Genomic DNA, 27,142 nt, shown 5'->3' on the forward strand with positions numbered 1-27,142 from the left:
TTAAAGGGATGTGTGTTATTTGGTGCAGAAAGTTTGTTTTGATTTTCCTCTTTCCGTCCTTTTAGGGAGCTTTTCCGGGCACTTTCCGGAAAGACAAGTCGCAGCAGTATTCAGGGATAAAAGGAAAACTATCCTATTAAATAATTCTCATTGAGAAATCACCTAAAATCAAATAATTTACGTAATTTGTAATCAGCCCAATCAGCTGTTTGTGTTTTGACACAAGAAGTCTATTTGTGTGGTGGAACCAGGAAGTTTTTGGTGTGAAATATTTGTGAAAAAATGCCCAAAAAAGTGATTTTACCTGCAGGAATTTAACATAATTCCCTTCTTGGATCCCAAAAGGCTACGTATACGGTAAAATTCAGCGGAAAATCGCTGAAAATCTGTGTGAAAAAGTGATTGGAAAATTTTGATTGAAAAAAGGGAGTGACGCCACCATTCGTCGTAAAATAATCTCCTCAAGTTTTGTTGATAAGATTGTGCTAACCACAGGAAAGTGGGCTTTTCCCCCAAGAGTAGGGAAAAGTTGAATTGTGAGGAATGTTGGTGCTTGTTGCATTGCTAGAATGCGTAGAAACGGGAAGAAATGGTGTCGAGCTGTGAATTATTTGTGATTTATTGATTTTTCCTTCATTGGCGTCGCATTGTGTAACCTTCGCTTGAAAAATTCAGCTGCATAGTGAAAATGGATGCACAAACGCAACTTCCGGACTTTCTGGGTATCCCACTGGCTGCCCAGTGGAACTACACACAACCCCTGGAAAATCTAAAGATGGATTCAAACATGGTGAGACTTTCCCGGAAGCGCCATTCCTTGGTGTGGAAGCTAATCTGGGTTTTCCTTTCTTCTCAATCTACTTTCTAGGTGTGGCTTCTGTGTTCCCTCCTCTCATCCATCATCTGGGTCATCTACATCACCTTCTATCACTCACGCGTGATGGGTTACTTCATCACGAAGCTTGCCAATCGACTCTTCATTAAGGCAGCCTACTTCCGGATTGGCTCTCTCACACTCAATCCACTCGCCGGGAAAATTATGTTCCGGGATATTGTTTACATTTGCTTCGACTACACAATTCGCATCCAGGATGGGTACTTTATCTTCCGCTGGTGGAGAGCCTATGTACCCAAGGATGTTTCCGAGGATCTCTCTCACTCCGACACACGCCTCTCCGTTATGCTGAATGGGCTGGAGATGCATGTCTACAATCGCTGTGACCTCTATTCCAAGCTGGAGAAGACTTTTGGACTGAAGCCCACCATCCTTATTCCTGTAAGTTCTCACCTTTTTTTCGTTTTTTTTTAGAAATTAATTCCTTCTTCAAAAGGTCCTTCATTGCGTGTGTGAGAAAGTTTATTATTAAAGTGAAATTCTCATTCGTAAAAATAAACGGAATTGAGATATTCCGTGAGATTATTTGTGCAGAGAATTCACCACTTCCTAAAAATACCTGCACAATAAACATTTTGTGTCTTAAAAAAACAACAACTAATTAAGGATTTTGTGCAATGAAAATGTTTGTTAATTCTTTCAAGTTCTCAATGACCTTATTCTACTTTTCACATTGATTACAATTTATTCATTTTTTTTAAATGTTCATTTTAAGAGCTTTTAAACACGATAAAGTAATATAATTTCAAGAGATTATGAAAATATAGTGTTGCTGCCCAACAATTGACCTCAAAAAAAAATCTGATTTAAACCCTCAATTCCTTATCAATTTGGGAATAAGAGAAAAAAAAGGCGAGAAATAGGAACATTTTTTAGCATTTCGTCACCTCACACTATTTATCATCAACCAATCATTTTATGCGTCAATTGTACTTTTTCCCGCAGCAATCAATGAGTATGATATTGCAAAAAAAAGAAACATGAGGTTTGATATGGAAGATAATAAAAAAAATTTTATTGTCCCTCAATAGAAAGTTCCAAAATGATTTCTCTTTTATTATATACTCTGTGTAATGTTGAATTTCATGTATCATAGACAGAGAAGGAATAAAACAGCAAAAAAATAAACTTAGAAAATAGGAAGAAAAATTTGCGTGTTATCACACATGAATTTCGTGGGATGAAGCACCGAGAGAATGGACAAAACATTATCAAATGAAAAAAAAATTGTCTTTGACGTGATTTCAGACGGAAAATATGTCGAGTGACGAAGCGAGTCAGATAAATGAGCAAGCAATGAATGTACACAATCTCACGACTGATAGAACAGACGGCGAGGGGCAGACGGGGAGTGCGCGAGAGAGGAAGAAAAAGCCACGACCCGAAGCAATGACCGCAACAACATGGAGAGACTTGATACCTGTGATTAAAATTGACATCTGCTCCAGTCGCTTTGTCTTTGGCAATCGCCTCACACCCACCACGCTCTCAATTTGCATTGAGGAGGCTCACTGTGTGTACAGCACAAAGCCCGCCGTGTCGCGGCTTGATCACTTCATGCACTTTGTCAAGGCAAAGGCGGAGAATGCCAAAGTTCTCCTGGCTCCGAGTCCCAAATACACGGGACTCGTTGATGAGCCACCTCGCTACATGGGTGAGGGTTTTGTCGTGATGATGTCCAATCTGTTGGAGCTGTACTTCTACATGGATGAAGCTGGGGTGGTGCCAGAACAGCCAGTTCTGCTCACCCTGGCAAATGGAGATGTAGTCGAGGCGGCACCACCAATGTGGGGAATTGATATAAAATGCGGCAAAGGGACGGATTTCAGCTATGGCCCATGGGCTGACAGGCAGAGGGATCACCTTTTCAGATTCTTCTTCCCACCAGATTGGCAAACAATGCAAGTTACACAACCCCCAAAGCCTGGAGATCGGAGGCAGTATCAAACATTTGAGGTTTGTTTGATTTAATTTACTATGTTTTGGTCAATTTTCAATCAAAGAATTTGAATAAAAATTATTTTTTTATTCCTTCATAGGTGAGCCTCAGCACCCTGGATCGAGCCACAATTGATATTCTCTTCTCGAAGAATAAGGAAACGAATGCTGTTCATGTGATAACTGGGCCCGGATCCTACTTGGAGGTTACCTTACCGTGGATAACACTCCAAGATGGGTTCACGACAAAAGTAACGGGTCAACTATTGGGGGCACGTGCTGTGGAGGCCACCACGAGTCTTCAGTACCGTAGTTTAGGTGAATGTGAGACACTACAGTTCAACGTGAAGGTTCACTACCCATTGCGTTGGAATGATCATCAAGAGTGGAATATAAATTTAACGGGATCAAAGGCCACGGCGTACGTTGTGTACAGCCACAAGGACTTCTTTCAGGATCTCATTGAGGATTGGGCATCAAAGTCACGGCCTGATATTTTGTACTTTGTCCCCTACACGTGGAAATTCTCAATTCTCCTGAAAGAATTTGAACTAATAACGCTGAGTAATGAATACAATTGGATTGATTGTTCAAGTACCAATCAGGAGAATCATCATCTTGCTTTCTGCGGGGATCTCTTTGATCTCAGCTTCACGTTGCCATTTGATGACTTCCTACCGCCAACGGTGCCGCTCAAGTTTTGGATTCACGGTGAGGGTTTGGATTTGAGCTTGTACCTCCCGGAGGTGTCAACGAGTAGGCCCATTCTCATTGGATTGGATGAGAATGCACGAATACTCACGCGTGATGGGCATGTGCGGAAACGTGCAGAATTGATGACGAAGAAATGGCGGAGAATCTGTCAACGAACTGCTGGATGGATTGACTGCTGGACCGTACCAATTGTTGCCCTTGCCATTCAGTATATCTACCATCCGATTCCGCCTCTTGGTCCAGATCCTCAGGCGGACATTACGACGCCTGAGAAGGAGGAGATCCTCCTGAGTCCAATGAGAATTCCCAAATTGCGTAAATCTCCCGTAATCACGTGGACGCAGTCAGATCAACGATTTGATCCAACCACCCTGCCACCGGATAAGGTGACTGTGGAGTTGGAAATTGGATCATCGGTGCTATTTGCCTATGGGGCTGTCCTGCGGAATTTTATTCATCTCAAAGAGAATATCTTTGGGGAGGATCAAACATTCACAGATATGGAGATGTCAAATATAAAGACGAGTCCAACACAAAATTCTGGACTCACAAAGGCAACACTCATTGCGAAGGATGATCAGACAAAGTCTGTGTCGGAAGTGAGTGTGGGCACAGAGGAGAAGCCCAAGAGATTCGATCCACGTCTCTATCGTCCCTTTGAGGTAACCGTAACGGTGACAATTCACGACATTCAGGCGCATTTAATAAAGAATTGCACTGAGAATGATCCCCCATGTCCGATTATTCTCATTGAACGATTGGGCTTTGAGATGACGAAAACATTCACGGAGACACAGCTTCAGGTGCTCGTTAGCCCGTCCTTTCTCATCATTCCGGACAATTTGCCACGAAGCCCAAAGGATAAGCACCTAAAGCAGGGTCACCTCTTGCTGTCAGCCGTCCAGGTGCGTGGGCATGCGATGTTCAGCAATGAGGGGAGATCCCTCGATGAGGATACACTGGAATATGGATGGCTGTTGGAGGTGCAATTGGGAAAATTGTCCGGGAAGTTGACACTGCAGCAAATGTGCCACCTTGTTACGGGACTCGAGACATTCCTAATGCTGGCAATTGATTCGGAGAATCAACTGCGTCCCTCGAAGAATCTACGGTACTGCCATCATGGGGTCCCGTCGAATTTGTGTCCTCATTCCAAGGAGGATACACGCTATCGTTGTCCATCGTGTGAGGATATCAAGTACCGCATGACGCGCGTTGCCATTGATGCCATGGATATCTATTTGGTTGAGAGTGGAACAGCTCTGCACACGTGGATCTCACCCATTCGTATTTCCACGTGCAATTTGCATGGGCAGCAAGTTAAATCGGGCATCACGGGACTCCTCCCGACCGTCCTTATTCGACAATTTGTCTCAACTGGTGGGCATTTCACGCACATCAATGGGAATTCTCACAGCAATACAAATACAACTGGTAGTGGGAGATCTTCGAAGATTCAGACGCATTACAATCAGCAGCAGCATCCCGGAAAAGAGGGGACGGATAAAAAGGAGGATTTGAATGTTCTGTTTAAGCGTGAGGAGCATGTGAAGGGGAAAAAGGAGGGAGATCATGGTGTTCACAGGAAGGAATCACGCGAAAAGGAGGATCTTCACGCAAGGAGATCGCGTGAGAATGAGCATCATTACAAACGCGAAAAGGAAGATACTTTCACGTCTGTTTACTCGTCCGTAAGGGATAGGGCACGGGAAGTAGATCAGGATCCTTGGCTTGAAGTTGGATGTGTCTCCTTTGGACCAATTATCATTGAAGCTGCTTCTGCTCTCCCCATTCCTGAGCATTGTCTCCATTTGGTGCAGCACAAGTGAGGGATTTTTCATTCAAAATTCATTCTTTGGATTAAGATTTAAAATTTATGAATTTTCATTGTTTTTTAGCTACTTGAAGGTGCATGATGAAAAGTCAAAGAGATTGTGGTTCCTCTGGGGAATAAATGTGGAGAATACAAAATGTGGCTGTGTCGGTGGTTGTGCTTTCTTTGGATCAAATAGAAATGGGATGAATTTCTTCAAACCAACTGCTCAAGATTTACACGACAACGTTAATATTGCACGATATCAGTAAGTTTTTCAAATGAATTATTACAAATTCAAGAGAGAAAAATAATTCTTTTATTAATAATTTTGTATGCAGCATTCACCCAAATCCCAAAGAATACGGATTTGGTCAGAGTTTACTTCATGAAGGGCAATTAGTCTTCCACACTCCTCCCTATAGCCTACAGCCGGTTACCCTTCAGGAATGCTACGAGTACATTTCAAAGGTTGGCTAAAAAAAATCTTTATTTTATTGTTTTTATTAACGAGTTTTCCTTGTAGCCAAATCTTCGTGGATCCCGCCATGGTGTGGATACAAAATCCCCGCTTCCAGTTCAGAAACAAGAAAGTATTTATGTTAGTAAATCAGATACATCACCCAATAGTACGTTGATAAAACCCTGTGCGGATTATCATGAAAAGACACTGCCCAAGATGAAGGAGAAGGGTTCCCCACTATCCGGGGAGCGCAGAGGCAGGAGGTTTTCATACACAAATTCAAGGTTAGTTGATTTTGAATAATTTTATAGCCTGAAGTCTGAGTTTTAGTCAGACAAATTTCTCCTTTAAGTTATTGGCAAATTTCCTTAAACTTCGAGAACATTTTGATGGAAAAATCATAATTTTAGTGCTTGAAGAAAGTTTAATTTGCCAAGAGAAAATGATGATATTGGTTCTCTCTTATCGAGATATCTTATCTTGATAGGAAAAAGTAACCATATCGGCATCACCAGGTGAGATCAATCCATAAAGCCAGGATTATCTTGTATAATGGTGCCTACAAGTTCTTTAAAATCTCTTTCTATACAAAGACTCTGTTTTTAAAATAAAGATAAAATTTAAGAAAAGAAAATGTTTTTCCAGACAAAATATTCACGACGTTCCGTATGCTCGTCTAATTGACACCCCATCGAAGGGCGGAAGATCTCGTGATCAATGCGATGGTGGTCGTTTGTCGCATACTGGCCCCATAAGGCAGGACTCTGCATCACGTTTATCCGCAGCCTCCCCGCGGGGTTTGCAAATTCCACCGCCAAAGACAAGTGCGTCGGATTCAAGGCTCACAGTTGACTATTTTCATCCATCTGATGAATTGGATTTATCCGTTGAGATGTCCTCATCAGCTCCACCGCCACAGCATCCCCTTCAGTCGGATTCGGAGCAATCACTGAGTCCGCACATTATTTCCGAAGAAGCCATAAATCGTGAAGTTCAGCGAACAATCTCGCTGACATCGGAAAATCCCTCTGAGGCCTTCTTCTCAGCCGATGAAGATATTCACGCATCACGTAGCTCCAGCCTCAAGACGGCGGATATTGTGATGCATGTGCCAAAGAAGAGATTTGCATCGGATCTCAGTATTGGTGGGCAGAATGATTTGGATAGTAAACTCTCAACTCATCGTAGTGATTATGAAATAAATACCCCTGAGCATCGAAGTTTACCCAAGAGGCCACAGAGTACGGCTGAATTTGTAAGTTTACCTTTAACTCTTTATTATTATTTTTTGTCCTTTAAAGGAGGGTTGTAGTCAAAGATATAATTTTTGTGGGGAAAAAATTCACTTTTAGTTTAGAAAGAGAAGTTGAAAAAACAAACAATTCATTGCATGCCAAAATCATTTATTTCAATAAATCATATTTTTAACATTCACGCAACAAACGTGCAAAGCATTATAAATCCATTAATTTCCTTTTAATGTGTACACACATAGACCGGAGACGAGAGAAGAATTCACGGTCTTGCCACACCACTTCGAAAATTTAGCAATATTTCACCAAGACCAGAATTTCGTCACTTTAAACCAGTGTATGATGTGAGTAAAAGATTTAAAAAAAAACAACAACAACAACTCCCAAAAGCTCTCCCTTTTGCAAGGGAAAGAAAAAAAATGCATTGAGAGTGTGAGACTGCGTAGTCGATGTAGTGAAAAGCAAAAAAAAAATTAAATGCTTTGGTTTTTGGTTTTGTTTTATTTCTTGTATTTTTGTGCCCTAATTTTAATCACCATCAAATTGCATTTTGTACATAAAAATCCTTTACAATCCATTGCTTCATTTTCTTTTCATTTCTATTTTCTTTTTTAATTTTATTTTCCAAACATTCTTTTTACATTCATTTAGATTTTTAATAATGAAATAAAAATTATAGAAAAAAAAGAAAAGATATTTTAGTGGTGACGATTAAATGAGTGGAAATGAGGAATTAAATAGAATTTTTTTCAGCATATGGACTCACAGGAATCCTCAAGTGATTCCCCATCACTCTCCTCGACATCCTTCATATCGGCTCTGTCGTCGCAGGAGGATATAACTCTTGTGAATTTGCACATGCAAGTTAATCGTCCCATTGTGGATTCACCCCTCCTGATGGCCAGCTATGTGACGCATTTGGCTCAAGTGCGCTGCACCAATTGGTCCCACTGTTCACTGCCCTACGGGGCGGATTCCTTCTCAATGCCGCTTTTCCAGCAAAATGAAGACGGTGGTCTGGTGTACATTGGTGGGAAGATGGTGCCACACTTTGACACCTGTTCCAATTGGCGCGAAGTGAGAATTCTCACAAGAAGTGATCCAGCCACGAGCTCTACTTTACCATCGAGCTCTGGCTTGCCCAAATCTCATCCATGGGATCCATCAATTATGATCAAGAATGACGAGCAGGAGAAGCATAAAGAAAGTAAGTTAAATGTTATTTTTTTTAAAGATTTTTTATTAAAAATTCTAATTATGTTCCTTTGATGAAATAAAAGGTGAAGAAAATGAGTTTATCAGCCCAATGGGTGGTGAGACAGCAACAAGAAATTCCGTTGTGGTTCGTTGCAAAGGTCAAGCTGATGTGATGGTAACTCCACTCTTACTTGAAGGGCTTCAAAGGTATAAAGATCCCTAAAATTTCCTCTTTATTGATCAAAGTACAAAGAAGATCTTTTTCCCATTTTCAGAATGATTGAATCGTTAACACCCACACTTGCCACGCTTCACCCTCTAACAATTATAAATTATTTGCACGGTTCGTGCATAAGAAAGGTGGAGGCGGCAAATATCCTGAAGAGAGATCAATCTCTCAGCTATTGGTCACAAGTACATTCCAATTCGAAGAGATCAACAGCTGAGAGAAATCTCCAAGGGCCAGGAGGGCCAGTTCTCACAGATGTCTACGAAGAGAGTATCTCAACGCAGCTTCAGGGTTTGGTTGTACTGCCGAAGATTAGTGTATCGATGATTCAGAGTTCAGTTGTTGAGGAAGTCATATCATTTGCTGCATTGGACAATGTGCAGGACTTGAGTTGTGCATCCCTCCTTGTTGTCTGCTTTGACAGTATTTCCACACGATTCCACTTTGCAAAGACAACCAAGGCGTCCATGCACACCTTCACGCAGCCCGCAATGAGATCAGGAGGACTCAAGAAGGGGGGAATTATTCGTGGGACAACGCGAGCCCTGCTAGCGCACTTATCATCGCAATCGCGTCCGGATAATGTTCCCGGAGAACCTGTTCTGATTGAGACATCAGAGAAGCAACTGGAGGAACTTGTGGTTACATTGGACATTGGGAAGGCTCATGCTCAGTTGCGAAGACTCAAGAATGAAGGGTGTGCCCTGCAGGAGAATCAGACAATTGTTACGGCAATTCCGGCGCATCGCAGTCGTGCCATGTTTGAGTGCACAAAGTACCCCGAAGAGCCATCCCTTGAACCCTTTGGATTGGGCTTTATAATGTTTGAGGGTGGTCTCGAGGGGATTGGTGTGAAGATTGTGAAACGATCGCAATTTGAAAAGTCCGAAAATGCTCAGGATCGCCTCAAGGAGCAACCTGCAGAGGTGGAGACGAGTGTGGAAGTCCAAGCGTTGGCGAAGAAGTCAAATCAACAGCCGGCATCAACTTCTGCAACGGATTCCGCACCGAATACGGGGAAATTGGGTGAAAATCGCCTCTCAGGCGGAGGGATAAGCAAAAAGCCCCTCACACCGAAGCCAAGTACACCAAAAGAGAAATTAATGATGGGATTGGATTTCAATAAGAGTCGCGATAAGGAGAGTGGGAGCAAAGATGGGAAGACACCGCAAGTTCCACAGCCTAAACCCACTGAGACGGTGATAACGGTTGAAGAGGAAGCTCCAGGGAAGGAGGGAAGTGGGGCAAAGGCACAACCCGCAGCTGGGGGTGGAAGTACCGCCGTTGTGGCGAAGAAGAATGACAATGGGAAGACATCATCGTGCATAATTGACTTGAAGACAGTTTGGTTTAATTTTGCAGCACCCCCGAGGGTGCCAATAACGCGCAAAATTGACTACACGAGGCTTGATTGGAATCTTCTGAGTACAGCATCACCCGCAATTACCGCATGGATGAATCCGAGCAATAGATTTGCAATAAAACTCGTCTCAATGATGAAGGCCATGCATCAGCGTCGAACGGCCGTTGCTGCAAGCTTAATGGCCGATGGGCTGGAAGTTCAGGGCATCCATCGTCCACCCAAGAGTCGCTATTCGAGGAAACTCACGCCACTCTCGAAGACGCTGCAGGAGGATCCAAGTTGCCAACTCTGTACGATTATGCAGAAATATATTCTGCAGGAAAGTGTAGAGAAGGTTGAAGCGAATCTAAAGCAACAGGATCTGCCGCAGCTGAATGTTTTGCGTCAGGGAGTGATTGTGCTGAGTCGTCAATGGAAGAATACTCTGTACAATCCAATGTTGTTTGAACATCAATACAAGAATAAACTCATCCAACCCGTCAATGTGGCTTTCTCCATGCAACCACTCGATGAGGTGAGTACTTTTTTTTTGTCTTTTTACCTTTAATCAAATAAGTCAAAAACGGGTCAGTTAATTTAAATTTTTTTCTTACTATTTTGTTGAATATATTTTAAAATAAATTTTTGTTTATTATTCTTTTATTATGTCGATTTTGAATCAACTATAAATGACTCAGTTTTGATTTTTTTCCTTAAAAAACTAAATTCAATGTTTAAAAAAATTAACAGAAAAAATATTTAAAACATTAAAAAAATATATTAATAAAATTAAATAAATATTGCCACTAAAAAGCATAACTAAATAATTATGATAGAAATATGATTTACAATGTTGCCCATATGTATGATTTTTCAGACTGAGAGTTTTACTTATGATAATATGAGTATTGATAGTAGTGATTCAGTTTTTGGTAAGTTGCCACAACTTGTAAAAATTTAAGTTCAAAATTACGAAATTGATCTCATGTCCACCTCCACTATGTTGCTTCTGCCGCATAGTTTATTATGCCATATTTTACTCTATAAACTGGTGGTAGGAAAAAAAACAAACTTATGTTAAATGTAAAAATTATTTTATTCTCTACAATTACTTTTATATAATCAAAATTCAATGTTTGTCCCCTTCTCTTGTCTGGCAACTAAACACTAAAACGTTATAATTTTTCAACACTCATTGATGTTGTTTTCTTCAAAATTCAGTAGGGAAAGAAATTAAAGCTAATTAATCTGCAAAAAATGGAAATTTGTGACGAAATCAATGGAATTATGCAACATTCCAACAGTCACAGTTTTATTTATTTTATTTTATCAAATTTAAAGAAAATAAGAAAAACCAAGAGATTGCAATGATGTTTTGAAAGGGTTTAAGAGTTTAATTTTTTTTATTAATATTTTTTTTTTAATTTTCTTTGATATTCTTGTTTAGAATAAAAGAAATTGTAACAAATTAAAGTTTAATTAAGAAGATCTTACAAAAATGCTTAAAGAATATATATATATATATATATATATAAATTCTAATATTTCCCATTTTGTAGGAAAATATGGGTCTTAATGGGAGTTATTCTTTTAAATGCATTTCCTAAGGAAAAAAAAAATCTATTTTTTTTTAAACTTTCCAATGTTTTATCTTATAATTTCTTAAGAACGTTAATCAAACCAAATTAACTTTTGAACTGAATAAAAAACATATTTAAAGCCTCCTTATCTCAATATTCTTTAAAATTATTAATTAATTTTCCATTCTATATTCTAATCATAATTTATTGTATGTTTTATTCTAACAAACAACTGCCAAACTAGAATTAATTGTAGAGGTGATGGTCATTTTCATTTTCCTTCATTAACCATTTTAACAGAATTCATTGTAAACTTTCGACATTTTTCCAATTCACAAAAGAACTTTTTTTTTTAATGGTTTTTAATTCTTCATTAGTTGTTGTTAATGGTCTGAGTAATTTAAAAAAGGAATTTATTCATGTTTTCTTATCAACCTAAATTTATGTTCTATTCTTACATTACTCGTTTAGATTTTATTTAATAATTTATGTTTTATTACCAAATTATTAATCAACACATTGCAATCTCTCAAAAAAAAAAGAAAAACCTACAAAATTGGCTTTTTCTTAAAGAAAAAAAATAAAGAAAAATAAATAAATTAAAACACGATAAAATGTTGTAAAAAGAATCTAACAAAACATAAATTCTATGGGTTGTGTCTTCCGGATATTATACATTTTATGCTTATTTTGCCTTTCCGCTGCACATTTTTCTAGGATTGTGATGATGTGGATGATATGGACACTGAAACATATCCAATGGGTGTTATAAATGACTCGGAAGAAACAGAACGTACAATGCTTCTGGGTCAAGGTGTGGTTCCTCATCGCAATGGTAAAATAAAACAAAAATCTATGTCAAAAGAATCCCTTTTTCTCTTTCTTTTTTGTTGTTGTTGTTATCACCTTCATTGCTTTCCATCATTGTACATTAAATCATTAAAAATTGCTTTGTTTTTTTATTTTTAAAAGTTTTTTTTTTAAATGTTGGTTGTGTGATTCTTTTTTTTTTTTGTAAAAAAGATTTTGCTTTTGCAGTTATTAAATTACCCGATGATGCGGGAGCTACGTCGGTGCATAATTCAAAATTGTCTGATTCCGTAAATACGTCGCCGAGTTTGAAGTCCGGCAAAGGGAATAGGAAGAAGTCAATAAAGACACAACAATCTTCCACGAGACACTCGAGTATTCAGATGTTCCCAATTATTTCGGGCTTTGTGGAGAAGCAGGAGCCACAGATTGAGTACGGAACACTGCGGGATGGTTCATTGCCGTCAATTTGTAGCTCATCGGATTCCCTTGAGAAAGCCTGGAGTCCACCGCCGAATCACAAAGAGGACTTGTACTCGTGGATGGCGAAGCAGCAGCATGAGAGTGAGAAGAAGGAGCACAGGGAGCGTCATCAGGATCGTCCGGCAACGCCTGTACGACCTACGGGCACAACAACGGTCGTACAGTCATCAAATGGCTATGTTCAGGACTCTGTTCGTCTCCTCGATGCTCACCTTATCTTTGAGCCACTCTTGTCGTGCTTGGGCGTCATGCCGCAGCAAATGGTGAACAATAATCCAAATCCTGATGTGTCCTTGGATAGTTTGGGAACAAATCTCTCTCTCGTTGGGTCATTTGATACATTGAGGATTGATATTGTTGTCTCTGAAGCTGGAGATAAGAAGCCTAAAGCTAAAATTGGCAAGAAATGTAAATTTTTCTCAAGATTTTCAAATTTTCTCCACAGAAAAGCAATAACGAAGCATTTTTTTAATAACTTTTCAGCCAACGGCAAGTTTGTACTGACAATGCCACCGGAAACACCGGCATTTCTCTGTGAGCGTGTTGGAGTTGAAATTGAAGTACTCAAAATGGCCGATGGCTTCCCCGAAGATGCCAATCCGAATGTCCTGTACCTCTCACGGGGGCAATTGAAGAAGCACACGAGTACAGTGATAAATTTCAGCCTCAACATTCGCTACATTTCACAGCAGGTCAATATGCCACTCCTGCGGCTTCTGCATCAAATTACAAATATGTACCAGAATGTTAAGGAAGCTCAGAATGAGTTGCGGGAGCAACCGGAAACGGGAAAACGGAGTGTTCCCATTAAGGATGAATCGAGTTTGGCGTCAGAAATGAATGATCCAACCCTTTTGGGTTCAATTCATGAGCCCATTTCACAGTTGGATAGCAGTATAATGGATGAGCATTATGATAAGTTCAATGAATCCTATCCCATTGGACATTCAATAAGCAGGTAATGTTGGAACAAAAAGAAATCAATATTTAGGACAAAACATTTACTTCTTTCATTGTTTTTTCGTCTCCCAGAACACGTCTACCATCCCTGGGGCCTCTTATCCCACTCACACCGTCTCCAAGTTCACGCAATCGCCCTCAGAGCTTTGCCCAGAAGCTCCGATCAACGAGTAAGAGTGTTAAAGGGAAATTGGGATATATAAATCTCACAGAGACAGTCTCCACCCCAATTAAAACAAGCCCCACCGTCTCGACATTCGAGCAAGCCTATCCGGCACTTCAGAGGAATCCCGTAGAGTCAAAATACTCACTAACTGGTGCAGCATCGAGTACTTATGGGGGTAAATATAATAAAAATTTGCAAAATCTCCATTTTTTTTTAACGAAATTTTCATTTTTATTTTGCTAAATTGGTGAAATTGAGTCAAAATTCACGATGAAACTTTAATATGTTGCAATAGGTCCTTTAGTGAATGAAGCTTTTGTAGACTATGCAGCTCCATTTGGACGATCATCCTTCGAGGGGCCTACAAATGGGACCATTGAGCACACGATAGTCACACCAAAATGCTGGAAGACAATTTACCATCTTCTGAATTTGTATGCAACAATGCCAGAGACCAAGACTGTGTGCCACAGGTATGTTATTTATTCTTTTTTTCTTTACAATTTAACAAAAAAAATGAGGAGAATTGAATTTATTTTTCAACCTAATTTCCGTTTAAATTTCAAAAGGGTCTCCGTGTCTCCGGATGCAATTGATAACTTTAAATCAATCCGACGCAGCAATATTGAGAGGAAGAGTAGTCAACGAGGGGGTGGCGGTGGTGAAGGAGCAGCTGGTGGGGATGATGTTGATGGAAATGGAACTCCTGTTCCACCAGCTGCGGGAGTTGTTGCGAATGAAAGGACACGGTTGGTGGTGTTTGGTGTGGCAAAAATTCACCGGACGCGTCTCTTGGCCACACTGAGTGGCTTGAAATTGGAAGCTGAGATTACAGCCCTGCAAAGTAGTGCAACGTGGAGGAAGAAATCACGTCCAGCTGTACTCGAGTGCTCCCTCACAGGTCACATTGGTCGTGCAATGATTGTCCTCCTGGAGGGTGTTGCGCCGAGTCAGCAGACTGTTGTGAAGGTGACCGTTGGCAAGAGTCAGACACTCTATTCGAGTGTTTCGAGGCGCGGAAAGGACAAGAATAGCGGCTTACTGTCTATTGGACCCGTTAACATTGACATTCCACAGCATCCGGTGGCATTGCATGGGATGATGACACGAAGCTCAAAGCAACTCTCGTCGACCCTGCAAGAGTTGCGTGTTACGAGATCATCTGCACGACTTTCACGGCAGAATGATGAGCCAGATTCCCCAATGCATGCGCGTGATGCAAAGGAGAAGCAAGCAAAGAAGCCAATGTCGAGTTCTAAGGCGGCAGCAGGAAGTAGTAGGAGTGCTCTCATTCAGCCACTTGTGATGCAATTCAATGTAATCCTTCAGAGTTTATCCGTAACTGCGGCACTGTTGCCATCGCTTCAGGCTCAGTACAAAATGGATCATGTGTCGTCCACGGGGGTGACGGGAAGTAAGGCAAAGTTCACAATTGACCTCCCGAGTCATTCGCTGAGTTTCACAACGAAGATTCACGCAAGTGAGGCTAATTTGCCATCAGAGGCATCCATTGCACTGCCCCCGGTGCATGTAAGTGCGGAGTATGTGCCGGAAAATGCCCCACAGGATGTTCCAATTGACGGGGTGGTTCTACGGCAGGGTGGTTATGTGTCAGCTTCAGCTGAAATTGGAGTATTTGAGCGATGCCTCACAACGGATCTCCTCAATCATCTTGTCTTTGTGCAGAAGGTCTTCATGAAGGAAGTCAATGAGGTGGTGCAGAAGGTGTATGGTGGGGAGAAGCCTGTTCCTCTTTGGTTGGAGGAAAGCGACGATAATGGATCATCCCTCAAGAGAATCCTCTTCTCCCTCAATATTCGCGTAAAGCAAATTCAATTGACCGCAACAACACCGTGCAATTCAGCGGTTCGCTTCGAAACGGGCCAACTTGAGCTACATCTCTCGAATCGTGTGAAAAATCTTGCAGAAGGATCGAGTACGAAGCTCTTTGGTAAAGCCCAAATTGATCTAAATCTCTCATTGGGGCAAATAATAAAGAATGTCATGTTCGATGAGGCTGAACCGGAATTCCAGCAGTATGCCTTCTTCAATACAACAATTGGGCTGAGGAATGCCTTCCAGGATGAGATGCTGAATGATGATAAAGAATTGGTCTTGATCACGTTGAAGCGTCCACTGATCTACATTCAACCCGTGGCAGTAGATAAGGCAATCCTCGTGTGGCTGAATTACAAGAATGCCTATGAGTATTGGGCAGAGAAGCGAGCAAATCTCAATAAGGAAGTCTTAACGGCAACACAGCAAGTTTTCGAAAAGGTTCCCTTTGGCCAGCTGAGTCAGCACCTCAGTACACCCAACTTATCCACACTCTTCCTCCAGCTGACTGTTGAGGATATGGGAATCTGTATGCCCCTGAATCCCTTGCCACTGACAAATTGGGGACAGAGATCAATTCAGGACTTTGAATCCCATGGAGCTGTGGTCATAACGTTGGAGAATACGATCATTTCCGCATGCAATTCGGGATCGTTGGTGTCAAAGGGGCGCTTTGTGGGGCTCTGTTTGCGCTTTGCCGATGACTTTGAGACCTCCCTGGATGATTGGAAGCCAAATATGAATGATTCGAGCATCATGAATCTCTGTGTTGTCTCCGAGGGGACGTACGAGGTGTGCTCCCGGACAATTGCAGCTAAACAATACCTTGAGAATGCCAAATGGATTCTCAATGTAACGTGGCAAATGGAGGGGGTTGATATTCATCTCGATGTGAATATTGGGAAGCAACTCTCAGCCCTTGGGCACACATTGACCATGCTAACGGGCTCGGAGGAGGATGAACCGATAACAGTTGAGAGTGCCGATAGTGATGAAGGTGATCAGACAGAGGATAAATTCGAAGAGGATCCAACACAATCAAAACGTAGTATAATGGAATCTTTGCCATCATTTGTCTTTGACCCGGCCATTGATACAAAGAAGCGCTCGTTGATGATGGAGAAGGAGATGAATGAACAGTTGAAGATTATCAGTGATCTCCGTACCCTTGGAGCTTCCTACAAGACTGTTGCGCAAGAAGAGAGACGCCTACAGGAACTTCAAGCTCTCTGCTATAAATACTTCCGACGCGATATGATTCAGGTGAATATAATTTATTATTTACAAAAATATTTAATTTGATGCAAAACTCTGCAGAGATTTTTTATCCAATAAATCAGTGTGTTGGGATGGGATTTTGCCCGGGGATTCACCATCTAGAACGATTGTTCCGGATGAACTTTCAGATCTTAGTTGACTGAGAACTTCCCTGTCAAGAGGCATTTTTCCCGATGAGCTGATTGTTTGATGAGATTTCTCGTGAATCTCTGAAGAAAAAAATTTTATTTAATTAACATTTTTTTTTGATTTTCTTAAGAATTTTGCATTACCTGGAGATTTAGAAAGTTCCAAATTCTTCTCTTTAGAAAACACTCCGAGATCTTTTGATCCTGAACAACTGGCCTTTTGCATGGTCTGCAAATCAATGGTTTTAATGCCATCCACGCCATCGAAGCCAGTTATCCAGATTGTCTGTCCTTCAATGTGAATTGGAGAATTCTTCCTCAACAACTCCTTATAAATCTCTTCCAATTTCGCATTGATTTTATTTATTTTCTCCTCTATTGCTTCACTTTGGCATAATGGTTCTGTAAAGAAAAATCATTTTTTTTTTGTGAAAAATCTGATACAGAGGAGTCTCAAGTTAAAGTAAAAGAAACCTCGAAGATTTTGTGATGATTTTGTTGCACGAATCTGAATGTTGAGTTCTTTGTCCTCAAGATCCGTTAAATTAAAAATATCCGGTATTAGGGAACAATTTGTTTCAGGACCATCACAATCAATTTTAGCGGACAAATCGATTTTTGTTGTTTTCTCAGCCATTTAAATGGGAGGCTTCTGAAGGGGTTTTAAAAAAAGGAAATTCTTTTCAATATCACGAATTAATTTCACCTTAAAAAATAACTTTCTATATTTTCTTTAAAAAAAAATTCAATAAATGGGACTACTTTGTTTAATTTAAAAAAAAATAAAATTTGAAATCTTTTTAGAAATGGAAACGTCCTTCAATGCGACGTTCAATGCTGAAGACGGCAAATCGTTCGAGATCATTTGTAATTCAATCGCCTACGAAGGAGGATCTCCTTGAATGTGGGGAGATTCACCTTCCTGAGAAGGTCAATGATGGCGATGGTGGGAGCTTGCAGAGTTCACCGCATTCGGGACCATCGAGGAGTGCTTCGCTGAAAATGCGCATCCCCACGGGACCTCGTGTCACGTTCACGGACACAATGAGGCAATCATCGCTGCCAAGTGCGGATTCGGAGATGAATTTCCACGATGGCGGTGGTCTCGAGTGGCCATCGTATGATAGTTCAATGCAGGAAATCCCGCATATGCTGGACATTGATGGGGAGCAGGTGGAGCTGCGGAAGAAGAGCCCAAATCATCCGGTGAAGCAGCAAGATCCGAATGTGGACTTTGAATTGGACATTAAAGTATTGGTGAATTCCGGAAAGTGTGTGCTGTACACAAAGGAACCGGATGATCGGATAACGAGTACCCTCCTCACGGGGGCACGTCATCATAAGCGGGAGAGGAGCACTGGGACAGATTGGGGGAGTCCCGTGCCACCGAGGAGGAATAAAGACAAATCCCGGCTACGCTACAATGCCAACCACACCCTCCTGACTGAATTGACAATCTTCCACATTCCCGGACTCGATGTGAAGCTGAACTATCAATCGAAAACCATTCCGGATGATTCATCACCGCGGCTCAGTACGACGGAATCATTCAGCAGTGGACGGCGCTTGGGGTCGAAACGTGCCTCATTGTTTGCCTGGATGACACTGCAGAGTATCCCCGAGGAGACAATCATATCGCCGCATATTCTTGAATTTCTCGAGCAAACACTCGAACCAATCCCGAAAACATCACTCGTTGCACCATCAAATCCCGTCAATATTGATCTTCTGCAGGGAAACTATGTGGCCTATGCCTCATTCCCTGTGGATGTTATTGTTTACTTTCATATGCAACCCTCTACGTTTAGATTCTCCTGCCTGCCCGTGTCACGTGTTGAGTGTATGCTTCAATTGCCCAGCTTGGATATTGTCTTCAGTTCCAAGAGGCAAGAGAGTGGTCCTGAACATGAGGCTAAGACAACCTCAGGTGGTGGCCTGAGTGTAACAGGATGCCTGGCGGATTTCAACGTCTACATCTTCCATCCGTACGGTGGGAAGAAGAGTGGCATTAAAGAGGCACAGTTCTCACCACTTGCTGACAGTGAGCGCAAAGATTCTTTGAGTATTAATGTGGAATTCGTAAAGTTTCACCTCACACGCTCCCGAACAGTTAACTATGAATCCTTGACAACGAAGAAATCCGATCAGAGGGCAGTTATTCGTTTCTCAACCATCGTAGACATTGGCAGTGCATCCTTCAAGTACGACATGCGACGTCTCACGGAGATTCTGGCTTTCCCGAAAGCCTGGTACAGGCACAGCATTGTGAGGCGGCTCTTCCTTGGGGATCTCAGTGTTCAACAAACAAGTACGGGTGATTTGGACTTTACACCTTCGGATGAGGGCAAAGGGTACACAAAGAGTGTTGGAGGATCATCGTCAGAGCGGAGTCCACTGCTCAAGGAGAAGTTACGGCTGAACTTTGACAATGACGTAGTCTCAAAGGGGATGAAGCTCAAGGATATGGAGAAATCATCGAGTTTGGATTCCAATACATCCCCATCGGAACCCAATCAGGTCACCGCATGGGAGACTCTCGTGCTCTTTGCGGTGAACTTCAAGAAGCTAAATGTGCAAATGAATATGGGCAATGTCATGGGGAATGTGGTGTGGCTGACAAAGGCATTCCGCAGTGAAGGAAGACTGAGTATTGGGAGTACGGGACATAAGAATATGTACATTGGTATAGGATTGGGGAGTTCAACACTTGATGCGAAGGGTGGCATTGTGGGTGGGACGATTGAGTTGAGTAAAATTGATACACATATGCGTGTTCAGGAGGAGCCTGGATGTCAACCGCATCACATGATGGGCATTAAATTCCTTGCGCTTGAACTGAGGCTGGACTACATGGGTACGAGTGTTCTCATGAAGAGAATTAGCTCCCTCAATGCAGCTCTGGAGGATAAATGGGAGAACTCATGCGATGGTGAGGTGGATGGAAGGCCAAAGAAGCCTCCTGTTATTCTTATTCATGGAGATTTAAGCTGGGATCAATTACAGGTAAACTATTTAATCTACATTTGGAATTAAAATTAAAATTTAATGAAATAATTGATTATTTTTAGGTGCTAATTTCAAAATCAACGACTGCTGATCTCCTAAAAATGTTCTATAAACTAGAAGAATTCTTCTCGCAGCAATTTAAATCGTCAAAGAGGGTCTTTTCATCCCTTGAACCGCGTTTCTCCACCACAGCTTCCGGGAGAACAAATAGCCTGAAGAGGCGTCAAATGCAATTCAAGAAACGGACCATTTCCGTGACAGACAGTGGCATTGTTACGCCACGTGATCAAAGTGCTCAAGATGCACGACATCATAGGCACTGGCAGAAGCCCCTGAAGCAGGTGCTTGGCTTCTATTTACCCTCATTTGCAGGGGATGCTGGGCAGGGGACAGTTCTCGGGGGAACAATGGAATTGCATGGGAATAACATCTCCCTCGCGTGCTTCCATGGGATTAATTTTAAATCCAAATCATGGGCATTATTCAGCTTAAGGGATCCATGTATAAATTTCGCCACGGAGGCACAACCCATTGAGAATACGGAGGATGTGCACATAAATCAAACGTTGATCTTCAGCTTGGGTATGAGTGCACGGACACAGCCACAGAGTCATTCAATGGCAACAGTTTGCCGGATGACGCGCAACATTATCTTCCCGCCGCAATTTAAGACGCTCCACGAGTGGTTCCACTATGCTTTTGCCAATTCGGAAATTGATTCAGTTGATCGTTTCCCTGTGTTGGAGCGCGAGAGGCCGGAGCCAAATACGAATTCCATTGAGAAGGTGCGTCAGGGTGCAGCTGGTGGGGGGCCACAGGCAAAGAGTCAAGATCCCAACCACAATCGTGAGGTAAGTGTTTGAGGGAGAAATCTTGTTCAATTTTCTTGAATTTTTGCTAAAAGTTTAAAATAAAAATTCATTTAGGTGATTTTCGCGCTACCAAGTTTGAGGCTACAGTTCAAGACGGAGCACATGCAGGGAGCAGCAACTCCGGAATCGAGTCAAGATGAGAAGCCCGTGGTTGAATGTAGCTTCATTACGGAATTTGAGGATCATATTTTCGTCACAGTGGACGCCGATGCATTCTTCTTCCTTCACGATCTCATAACGTCGTACCTCAAGGAGAAGGAGAAGGTTCTCGCAGCAGCTGGCTATACTCGATCAGCTTCACCGAATGTCCCTACGGCGAGTGGTTCAAATGTAAGCCAAGGGCAGAATTCAATGGGATCCGATGGGAAGTTGGCAGCAGGAACTGCAGCAGATGCCGATGGTACAATGGTCAATGGCTCCGATGGGGCGTCAATGCAGCAACAGCCGAATCTTACAGTGTCCGAGGATAAGGCAGTGAAGATTGATAAGATGGACATGGAGGCATTTGTGAAGGATTGGCGTGATTTTGTGTGCCGTACGTGGCATTTGGAGCCAACGGTGCGCCTCCTATCGTGGGCGGGTAAATCAATTGAGCCCTATGGCATTGATTACATTCTCAATAAGTTGGGATTCAGTCATGCCCGCACCACAATCCCAAAATGGCTACAACGGGGCTTTATGGATCCACTGGATAAACTTCAGGCACTCATGATGCTGCAACTCCTCTCAATGGTCAAGGAGAATCGCGTGCAGAACAACTAGGAAGTAAATTCCCGTAAGTTCGTCAACTTCTTACTCTCTATCGACAAAATAAAACAAAACGTCTTGACCCCAATCATATACCAAAGATTTTACTCTTCACCATTAGCGGTTTAGGCGGTAGGTATTAGATTCTAGGGAAATCTATAGTGATCTTAGTGATGGTATATACATAAATAGTTACAAGATAAAAATAAAGGGATATTCAGAGTAAAAGAAAATGAGAACTTTGCATTCTCTCTTTGAGTCTTTTTGCCCCATTCCAGGTTCAACTTTTTTTTATTTAAAAAAATAATTATTTTACAAGCACCATCTTATTGCTACAGTCAACGATTCTTCCTACATACATTCTAGGTAACTATACTTTAGGTTAATATGTGATTTGTTACTTCTGGGCCTAGCAGAAAGTTTATACTTTTTATTGAATTAAGTTGTTCTTCTTCAGTCTTATTTATCCTTTTTTTTAAGGTTTTTTTTTGGGTTTTTCTGTCTTGCTTTTAGGTACGATAAAAATGATTTCTAATCAATTGAATGTCTAAAAATTCCGGCCTCATTTTCAATTTCTTCTTTCAACCTGCTCAAACCCAGATTTTCTTTGTCTCTAATTTCATTAAAAATTTCCTAATCAACCCTGTATTTTCCTAAATTTCCGTGAAAACAAAAAAAACATCCTCCCCCTCCTGATAAGCTTACAATTTACTGCTTTCAGTGTAGTCCTTCCAATGAATAACATCCTTCCACCATTCGGGACGTTCAAGAGCACGTGGGGATTGCATGATTGTCGTGTAGAGGTTTTTGTAAATTTGACCATTGCTGGCCCCTAGTGGGGAGTTGAGAATAAAGTCTGGAGGCGCTAGAGCATCCACAAATCCCACAGCGTCGTTCTTTATGTGCGGCAAGAGATTTAGGATGCCTTGTTCGTAAAGTTCAGCTGCCAGGTGTCCCGTAGCGAAACCTCCTTGATAGAGAATTCCCATATGTCGCGTGAGGAGAGAAGCACCGAAGAGCTGCAGAAGACGCATTAGGGCATCACGTTCGTGTGGAGAATCAATCTCAAGGATACGATTGTAGAAGGTAAAGAAGATCATCCTCTGCCCGTAGACAATTGACAGGGTTGTTGCGTTAAATGACTGGGAGTCATTGCGAACTTCAAAAGGAGATTTCATCTCCTTCTGCAGGGATTCCACGCGTTTAGCTGTCTTCTCCAGTTGCCATGCACACAACCAATTGAGCGCTGTTAGAAGGTCTGAAAAAAAATGGTTTTTAGTATTAATTCAAAGGATTTTTATTAGAATAGGTGTTGAAGTCTTACTTTCCGGCTTAATAGCCTCTTCTGGGGTATTCCATGCAAATCTCTGCTTGATAATTGTACCAAAGTCCACGAGGAATGATGCAGAATTAAGTGGGGAGGCTTCCCGGAAGGCAGCCCAACCCTGACGACGAACATTGAGAAGCCAATTGGATGCTTGCTGAACGAGAACATTATTCTCCCCTTCGTACGTACAATTGGCATCATTGTCCGACCTCAGGTCACCCAGCCGTGCTACTTTGAGATACCCATGCCCACCACATGCTTCTCGGCACTCCTGAATCCCATCTCGTGCAAACCACGAGCAAACGGGTTTAGCTGCCGATGACAGCGCATGAATCTCCATTCCACGATCAGCCACATCTTCCCCCATAAAGCCACGGATAATGTTTTCAGCGTGTCTCATGTAGAGCCACATTGAGAAGATGTTGATGGCATAGGCGGTAGCCAAGTGTGGGAAGAGGCGAAATTGTTGGGATTGATACTCAATTACAGATAATTCCTGATCACTGTTTTCCGGACCGAATTGCTTGCGGCTCCCTGAGTAGCGGATGCCAATTGTAATGGCTTTGGTTAAGTAGGTACTGGCCATTCCACAAATGCTAACTCTTCCGCCAGAAAGGGCTCCCAGTGAGGCTCCCATTCGCTTCTTCGAATCCTTGATCTTTGCCACAAACTTCCCATCTTTGTCAACGTCGCCTATGCGGGAGAGGAGAAATTCCCTCGGAATTCTATACTTGTGGAACATCACAAAGCCATTGTCAACCCCATTGAGGGAAATCTTCTCCCCAAGATCACCAGCAATAACTCCGGGATGAGTTTTGAGAGTTTTTGTATCACGAATTGGCACAAGAAAGGCATTGAGTCCGTGATTCTGTCCATTGGCATAGAGTTGTGCGTAGACAATGGCGTGCGTGCAGGTTTTCCCGAGATTCCCAACCCAGAATTTTGCGGCTTCAAAGTCAGGTGTGTGCAGAACAAATTCCTGCGTCTTCTCATCGTATCTGGCCTCAGTACGCATCCCTCGTGCGTTCGTTCCATGAGAGAGTTCAGTGAGGGCAAACGCTCCTGTTATTTCTCCCTTCTCATTTGCATCCACAAACTTCTGCAGGCGCTCCGTGCCCAGAGTACGGATCACATTTGCAAACATCGTAAATGCTAGGCCGTACTTAACATTAACACTAGGTTCGTACATAATCACAGATGATACAAACACCGCAGCTGTTTCCGGGCGCTCCATAAACTTGTCCATTGTAAAGAAATTCTTCTCATGCAGCATAAATTGTCTCTTGGTCGTAATGTGGCGATGCTCATCGAGAGGAAGGGTCTCGGATGGATGAGCAAATAGAGGATGACTCTCCATGAATTTCCATATTCCATACTACCGAGAAATTAGCATATTCCAGTTAGTACAATAGAAATCATATTGCTATTAAAGATTCACAGAGAACTTTGCCCTGCTGGAAGATTAGATTGCGGTCAAGTAACCAGACGGTTCTAGCATACAGGACAACTAATTAATTAACGTGCATGGAAATTCTTTTAGCTGTTTTCCCACATATATTTTTTTTTAATAATCATAATTATTATTTTCATTAAAAATATGGATTTGTTTAATTTTTGTAAAACTGTCCTGTATTGTTCCATCCATCTGGTCACTTTTTCACGCCAAAATTGGAATTTTTACTTGAAACTTACACGATATCGCAGCATTTCTTCATCCTCAAGGATCAATTTCATTTTCTTCCAGTCAAACGTTGCAGCATCTCTGTACTCCGTAAGAGGACCCTTTGGGAAGTCTGGGAAAATGTACTTATCGTCGAAAATGCTGTCAGAGCTGCGTTAAAGACAAAATCAGGTAAGAATACAGAATCACTTCTCTTCAATTAAAAGAAGAAAATATATTTAACTCACCTTTTGGTGGACATTGTGGCTGAGGAATGGATATTAGCTGTTAGAGCCTTCAGTGATTTATGAAAAACTGCAAAAGATGAACGAAAAGTAGTAGAAAATCTTACAATACTCCCCATGATTTTTCACACAACTCCACACACACAAGAAGGTGACAAGAGTTAGTTTAAAGACACCACAGAATTTGCATATAAAATTAGTAGAATACTTGTGTGGATGAAAAGAATTGCGATAATGACTAATGAAAATTTTTAGTTTCACTGATTTTTTATCAATGACGGCGCTTTCTATCGTCTCACATCGTTTGCAATCGCCGTAAATGTTTTGTAGTAAATTAACAAGAACCAGTCACTCACACTCTCTGCAGAAACTTTATGCGTTTTGTAATGATTAACTAATTAGGTTTTTTTTATGGGAAAGTAGCTTTTGAAGAAAATGAAAGCTTTAGCTCTCTAAACTTTATGCTCTTTGATTGAGGGATCAAAGACTTATGAGAAGCTCTCCAGTCTTCGTTGTGCTTGACACTGGCAATATTTAGAAAATACAAAAGCTTATGGGCATATGTATTTCTTTGTATTACCTACATTCACTCGCATACATAGCATGACTCTTCAACAAATACACTCATGCTTCACAGTGATATTAAATAGAGCCAGTGCTGTTTTTTTATGTAATAAAAATGATATTTAAACAATGAAGCGATAAAATTTATGTATGTAGTAGTAATTGTAGGAATACAAGCAATTTATTTGAATTTCATTAAAATATTTAAAGGATACTACATAAGCCGGTGAGGGCAATGACCTTTATTTGGGGAAACACACCGGATCGCCGGCCATACGTAATTTTTTAGAGTGATCAGAAATAAATAAAAAAATCTAAAAAAAAAATAGAATCATTTCCGATCAATTAAAAAAAATTGCGGAGATTGTTTAAAAATCCAAACAATGACGTCACTATATGTTATTTTCAAATTAAATGATTGAATCTGGGGTGTAAACGACGTAAAATTTGACTTGATTTGGTAGAAGTATTTTAATCTCGACTCCAAACCGTATTTTCACTTATTTGAACTAATTAAATCTGACAATGAGACAAAATTACTATTTTAATACTTTATAGCTCTAAATCTTCTTTGATCTTGATCTGATTTTATATTTAAAAACAGAGGGTCTCGTGTCACTTTCTTATCACCTTACAAGATCTATTTAATTTATTTTCCTTTTTTACATAGTCCAACAATGATAAACAAATTATAAACTGTACAGAGATCTGATTTGTAAAAAAAATCACCACAAAAACAAATTTTAATTGAATAAAGAATTTGTAAAAAAAATCTTCTTGCTTTTAAAGTTGTTTCATAGTCATTTTATTATCTCACAAATTGCTACATTTAGTAAACAATTAACTATAAAATCACTGTGAATCGCTGATAATTCTGACTGATTAATTTGAATAAAATCAATTAAAATTTTATCTTTGATAGAGAAAAACATAAAATTATTTTAGAACTTATCAAAAAGGCCTTTCTCTTTTCATTTATTTTTTTATTAACAAAAGAAAATGTTTCAGTTTACAATACATTTTCCATATATTGTGTATAACATCCTTTACGCACCTTTTAGATTTTTCAATTACGTTTTGAGGTTTTTACGAAATGATTCATACATCAATCAAGCCAAAATTTCATTAATAAAAAAAGATTAGAATTAGAATTTTTTATAATATTTCTTCCTTATTTGGAGGCTCTTCGTGATTAATACGGAATTAATTCTACCATAAACTACTCACTTCACTTACTCATTATTCCGTCCGTTAATAATAATAATTCATTCAGTTCTCCCGTGCTAACCTTAGCGTTGAACTACCTAAATATTACTGCAAAGTTCTCAATTTAGTCAAGAATAAAATTTCGTGAATAATGCTCTATTGTTGACTTTAAAATGTCACACACATACGTTCTTAAATTGTTCTCTCTACTCACTTTATTAAATTTACATACCCCAAACTTACCTTTAATTGTGTAGAATGAAGACAAAAAGAAAAAAATAATATAAAAGTCAGGGTTAAAATAATTAAACCAAAAGGAAATTAAAATTTGATTGCTTCCACAAGAATGATTATAAAGAAAACCCAACGAGATGAATTACAACTGAATTCAACTGATATAATTATTGTGAGTCTGGCCAGGAGTATTGAT

General features: G+C 40.7%; 2 protein-coding genes across 9 annotated transcripts; one reads left to right on the plus strand and one right to left on the minus strand.

The window, feature by feature from the left end:
- On the plus strand, positions 1-21,943 carry LOC129788927 (bridge-like lipid transfer protein family member 1). Of its 4 annotated transcripts, none has more exons than XM_055825369.1 (21): positions 1-790; positions 869-1,276; positions 2,144-2,851; positions 2,935-5,372; positions 5,446-5,628; positions 5,702-5,831; positions 5,887-6,107; positions 6,469-7,078; positions 7,319-7,420; positions 7,830-8,283; positions 8,357-8,480; positions 8,549-10,379; positions 10,722-10,776; positions 12,463-13,125; positions 13,201-13,675; positions 13,750-14,018; positions 14,139-14,316; positions 14,413-16,942; positions 17,890-20,088; positions 20,154-20,942; positions 21,018-21,943. In XM_055825369.1, the coding sequence occupies exons 1-21, from the start codon at positions 689-691 to the stop codon at positions 21,723-21,725; spliced, it is 15,177 nt and encodes a 5,058-aa protein (XP_055681344.1). In that variant the 5' UTR covers positions 1-688; the 3' UTR covers positions 21,726-21,943. The 4 variants fall into 4 exon arrangements, with proteins under 4 accessions (XP_055681344.1, XP_055681342.1, XP_055681343.1 ...); XM_055825367.1 differs by lacking the exon at positions 10,722-10,776 and adding an exon at positions 12,142-12,259; XM_055825368.1 differs by lacking the exon at positions 10,722-10,776 and adding an exon at positions 12,142-12,259 and having other exon boundaries at positions 14,166-14,316.
- On the minus strand, positions 21,840-27,101 carry LOC129788983 (peroxisomal acyl-coenzyme A oxidase 3). Of its 5 annotated transcripts, none has more exons than XM_055825545.1 (5): positions 26,956-27,101; positions 24,946-25,012; positions 24,730-24,868; positions 23,035-24,412; positions 21,840-22,968 (listed from the first exon to the last, which is right to left on the minus strand). In XM_055825545.1, exons 2-5 carry the CDS (start codon positions 24,957-24,959, stop codon positions 22,412-22,414), a joined length of 2,088 nt encoding a protein of 695 aa, XP_055681520.1. In that variant the 5' UTR covers positions 24,960-25,012; positions 26,956-27,101; the 3' UTR covers positions 21,840-22,411. The 5 variants fall into 5 exon arrangements, with proteins under 5 accessions (XP_055681520.1, XP_055681517.1, XP_055681519.1 ...); XM_055825542.1 differs by lacking the exon at positions 26,956-27,101 and adding an exon at positions 25,299-25,467; XM_055825544.1 differs by lacking the exon at positions 26,956-27,101 and adding an exon at positions 25,242-25,467.
- Between the last annotated feature and the right edge of the window lie 41 nt (positions 27,102-27,142).

This window comes from Lutzomyia longipalpis, chromosome 2 (assembly GCF_024334085.1).
Source record: "Lutzomyia longipalpis isolate SR_M1_2022 chromosome 2, ASM2433408v1".
Classification (NCBI taxonomy): Eukaryota; Metazoa; Arthropoda; class Insecta; order Diptera; family Psychodidae; genus Lutzomyia; species Lutzomyia longipalpis.

Excerpts from the sequence above, each read along its gene's own strand:
- LOC129788983 (XM_055825541.1), bottom strand. The coding sequence starts at position 25,061 with ATGGGGAGTATTGTAAGATTTTCTACTACTTTTCGTTCATCTTTTGCA. Across the intron at positions 24,413-24,729 it reads AAGAAATGCTGCGATATCGT|TATGGAATATGGAAATTCAT; the intron begins GTAAGTTTCAAG and ends ATTTCTCGGTAG. Across the intron at positions 22,969-23,034 it reads AGAGGCTATTAAGCCGGAAA|ACCTTCTAACAGCGCTCAAT; the intron begins GTAAGACTTCAA and ends ATTTTTTTTCAG.
- LOC129788927 (XM_055825367.1), top strand. The coding sequence starts at position 689 with ATGGATGCACAAACGCAACTTCCGGACTTTCTGGGTATCCCACTGGCT. Across the intron at positions 8,481-8,548 it reads TTACTTGAAGGGCTTCAAAG|AATGATTGAATCGTTAACAC; the intron begins GTATAAAGATCC and ends TCCCATTTTCAG. Across the intron at positions 20,089-20,153 it reads TAAGCTGGGATCAATTACAG|GTGCTAATTTCAAAATCAAC; the intron begins GTAAACTATTTA and ends GATTATTTTTAG.